Source organism: Monodon monoceros, unplaced genomic scaffold, assembly GCF_005190385.1.
Source record: "Monodon monoceros isolate NGI ecotype Baffin Bay Population unplaced genomic scaffold, NGI_Narwhal_1 Super_Scaffold_5, whole genome shotgun sequence".
In the NCBI taxonomy this organism is placed as follows: domain Eukaryota; kingdom Metazoa; phylum Chordata; class Mammalia; order Artiodactyla; family Monodontidae; genus Monodon; species Monodon monoceros.
In genome coordinates, this window is record NW_021703782.1 from 1,985,784 (window position 1) to 1,989,609 (window position 3,826).

The 3,826-nt window shown below is 54.3% G+C and overlaps 1 protein-coding gene across 1 annotated transcript in view; it reads right to left on the reverse strand.

Annotated features, from left to right (window-relative positions):
- Positions 1-1,047: 1,047 nt before the first annotated feature.
- Positions 1,048-3,826, reverse strand: part of SH3RF1 (SH3 domain containing ring finger 1) — a 151,021-nt gene continuing 148,242 nt past the window's right edge. Inside the window, exon 11 of the mRNA XM_029201583.1 lies at positions 1,048-1,722. Coding sequence (XP_029057416.1) covers positions 1,420-1,722 — 303 coding nt within the window. The 3' untranslated portion in view covers positions 1,048-1,419. The remainder of the gene's footprint in view (positions 1,723-3,826) is intronic.

Genomic DNA, 3,826 nt, shown 5'->3' on the forward strand with positions numbered 1-3,826 from the left:
TGGGATGCAGAAGCTCACAGACTGGGCACATGTGGCATCTGGAAAGGAACGTGTGCTCGGGGAAGTAAAGTGTCCCTTGGAACAGTCACGCCGCCACCACAAATGACAGGGGAGGGGAGAGGCTCAGGGCTCGGGGGGGAAACTGCACATCAGTGCCTGGGACTGAAAGAAAGAAAACAAGCTGCCGGACTGGCACACAGGTGCGATCCCTGGAAAGCAGAGAAACACCGCAGAGAAGAGCGAGACTCTCGGAACAAAGGATGACGTGAATTGGGGGCAGGATTTCAAAGCTTTACTGAGAGCCCAACAGATGTGGGAAAGACACAACGATTTTATTGGTGGGACAGAAACACTTTTTAGGGTGACGTCTCATTTCAAAACTGGTTTCCTAAGGGTCAGAAATACATGAAGTTATTTCACTTCACCGTAGAAGTACACAGTCAATTGTGTACCTTGTACTCAAGGCGCATAGATTGTTTGACGCATTCTTTCCCAGGTTATTTTTGAGTAATAAAGTATGCCCCCCCCCCCCAAGTCGTCCGAATGAAAGCCTCAGATTTTGGTGGGTACAAGTGTTCACCTGAAATAGGGTTAAGGTGAATTTAAGTCATTTGAAAGTATAACACGTTAGAGTAGTTTCTGAATGAGTAACAGAAAATGTTGCCCCAGAGGCAACACCTCCACAAACTAGAAATTTGCTTTATTTATGAGATGCAGGGACAGACGGAGTGAGGCTCACAGAGACACACGGCACCTTTCGGAGCACGTCTTTATATATTTCTGCATTATGGGGAAAACAGTCCCCTATTTTTAGTGTTCTGTACCGTGTTTCTAATTCATACGATCCTAGTAGGTTTTTGTCTTATTTACTAGATTTTCTCTCCTGATGTGCCCCTAAGAGCCCCAGCAGCGGAATCAGACAGGGTGGCTCCCGTGTGTCAATTACGGTGACTCAGGGCCACAATCACGGAACGGGGCTCGTCGTCCTGCGGGTATCGGAACCCGGTCAGCGGGTCGGGAGGGGGTCAGGCCGGGAGAACTCGGCCGCCCTCTGGCTCAGGAAGCATCCAACGTGAGTGGGCAGATGCTCCAGGTGCTTCACAACTAGCAGGTCGTGACGTGAACCTCTGATGAAAATGCCAAACATGAAACGAGGGTGGAGGGCTGGCCCTGAACGAGGAACGAGAAGGAGCGGCGCCAGGGCGGCGGTGACCCGCAGCCCCGTCGGGGACAGTGCTGGAGACACGGACGGAAAGGGGGTCACAGCCCCGCGGAGCGAGAACACAGAGCGAACGGCAGAGGGGGAGCCCGTCACCCCAGGGGGGCCAGGCTGGCCGTCACCACGGACCCAGTGAAGGAGACGTGAGGCCCCTTGGACACCACAGACCTGCCGGCTCCCCGGCGGCCGTGACCATGGACTCACCTTTCACAGACCGCAGGCCTCGCGTCACCGGCCGCCGGGCCCAGGGACGAGCAGGGCTGCCGCGGCGGTGGGGCCACCGGGGCCGAGTCCAGGGAGCAGGTCCGGCGCTGCGGGCCGGGGGCAGGGGCCGGGGTGTCGGCATCACAGGGCCCGGGGCAGGCGCAGGGGGCGCCAGGGGCCCCGGGCAGCAGCTCAGCCCCCGGCTCGACGTCCAGGGTGGGCGAGGCCGGTGGCGACCCCCGCGGCTTGCGCTTGGTGGAGGCCCCGGAGAGCAGCTTCAACAGCCCCTTTCTCTCTTTCTAGAAAAAAGAAAAAAGCACGAGAGTCGAGGACATGGTTCTGTTGCTGCAGTTTCAAGTTCTGACGTGAGCTTTCGAGGGGCGCCTGTGGGCGTCTGGGGACTCTCAGTCTGGATCCCGGGGGCCGTGTGTTCACCTGCCCTTGGCCTCCCCCGCACCTGCCTGGGCATTTTCCCTAGTTCTGGACATTCCACTGCTCATCGGCATCCTCCACGGAGGAGGTAAGACAAACAGAGAAAAATGATGTGAAACCCAAATCTCACCTATTCACCTCTCAGGCTTGGTGAAGGCAAAGTAGCACTTTAGGACAAAATGGAAATTTCAGATTATGGCTTTAATTTCCTGAAATTCTGCCTACCCTAGCTCTAATTCTTGTGTGCTGAATTAGCATAAACCTGTTCCCATTTCTACAGCCACAGACCTGACGCTTATCATTTATAGGGGTGATGTCTTTTTTTTTTTGTCCGTGCCGCGCGGCACGCGGGATCTTAGTTCCCCAACTAGGGATCGAACTCCCGCCCCCTGCAGTGGAAGCGCGGAGTGTTAACCACTGGGCCGCCAGGGAAGTCCATGGAGGGGATGGGTGACGTTTTGATCAAAGTGTTCACTTGACACCACCTTGATGAAATTAAACAAACCAATAATAACAGAAGTCAAACCATTTCTATTGCGCAAGTACTTCCTTGATTAAAAAGCGAAAAACAACTCCACAAAATTAGAAAAAAGCACTTCAGTATAATAAAAACCATTTTTATGTCTCTTTTTTGCAAGCAACCATACAAGTAAGAATTTTTCCTAACCGTCTCACAGAAGCCACCTCGTGGCTCTACATCTTTGCTCTGCTAGGAAACCAGATAGAGGGCTGGCTCTCCTCCGTGCCCAGACCCCAAGTGTCAGAGTTCTTCTGATGCCCAAGCACAGGTTAACAATCATCGCTTTTAATTGTTTTACTAAGATGTCAACTACATCATCAGGTCCTCTGACTCAAAACATGGCCTGAGAATAAAACACTTCGGAGAAATAGTTTTTTAGAACACTCTCCAGGCAAGCTGCGATTATTAAGGTCCACTAACAGGGAAGCAGAATTATGAGGGGCCCTTAAGGAGACAGAACACTGAGGAATTTTTCCTGAGTACTGAGTTAGTTCAGACTCCGTAGTAGTCCCTTAGGGGGAGGCATAATAACACAGTTTCATTAGAGGCAGGCTGGCAGAAACAAAAGTAATCATGTATCAGATGAACAAGTGTCCCAGGGGGTCTGCACCCCCAGGCCCCATTTAGCTATCGCTACCCACAGCAGGGGCAGGAATGAAGGGGGGAGGAGCAGGCTGTGCTGGACCATTTCTGTTTGTCGGGGGCTCAGGCTGCAGAGCTGGCGCATCAGCCCCCCAACCCTTCCCCTCCCTCCTGAGGAAGGTTCTCTTGCATCTTTAGTCAGGCCAGGCCTCAGCCACACCTCTCTGGCTTCTGCTTCACCCCTTCACCTTCCGTAGGACCATGCGTGCACTGCAGAGAACGGTCCCACATTCCCTGGCCAGGTACCCGAGCCTGCATGTCCTACGGCGCCAGTGCCGAGAGCAGGACACACATGAGCTGGCAGAGGACGGGGGATGGGAAGCAAGCTGGCCGGACCCAGGGCTGAGGAAGGAGGAGAGGACAGTCTGCACTCCACAGGGCAATGGTGATTCCATCTACACGGCAGCCTGTGAGGGGGAAGGACACGCCTGCTGGCACATCTGCTCCTCCTCTGAGGGAGCCTGGGGTCTCGGGGCTGATACGTGAGCTGGGAAGAACGTCCAGCCTTGCAGGTCCTCAGCGGTTCCCGCTGGGACATCAGGAGGCACACGAGAGCCCCGGGGCCCCACAGGTCTACTGAGAACACAGTCCGGTGATAAACTCAGTCTCAGGAAACCACGGCTAAAGACTCTTCCTAAAAGCTCAGTCCTCATGGCAGGAAAACAGTTAACTGGATGCCTCTCGGGGAACAGCCTCGAAAGTGATTAAGATGACTTTGTTCCTCTAAAAGGTCACACACATGAAGTGCAGCTCCAGTGACTTCCAGGGGGTGTGTGGGGATGGGCTGGGGGATGGGGTGCGGATGGGGG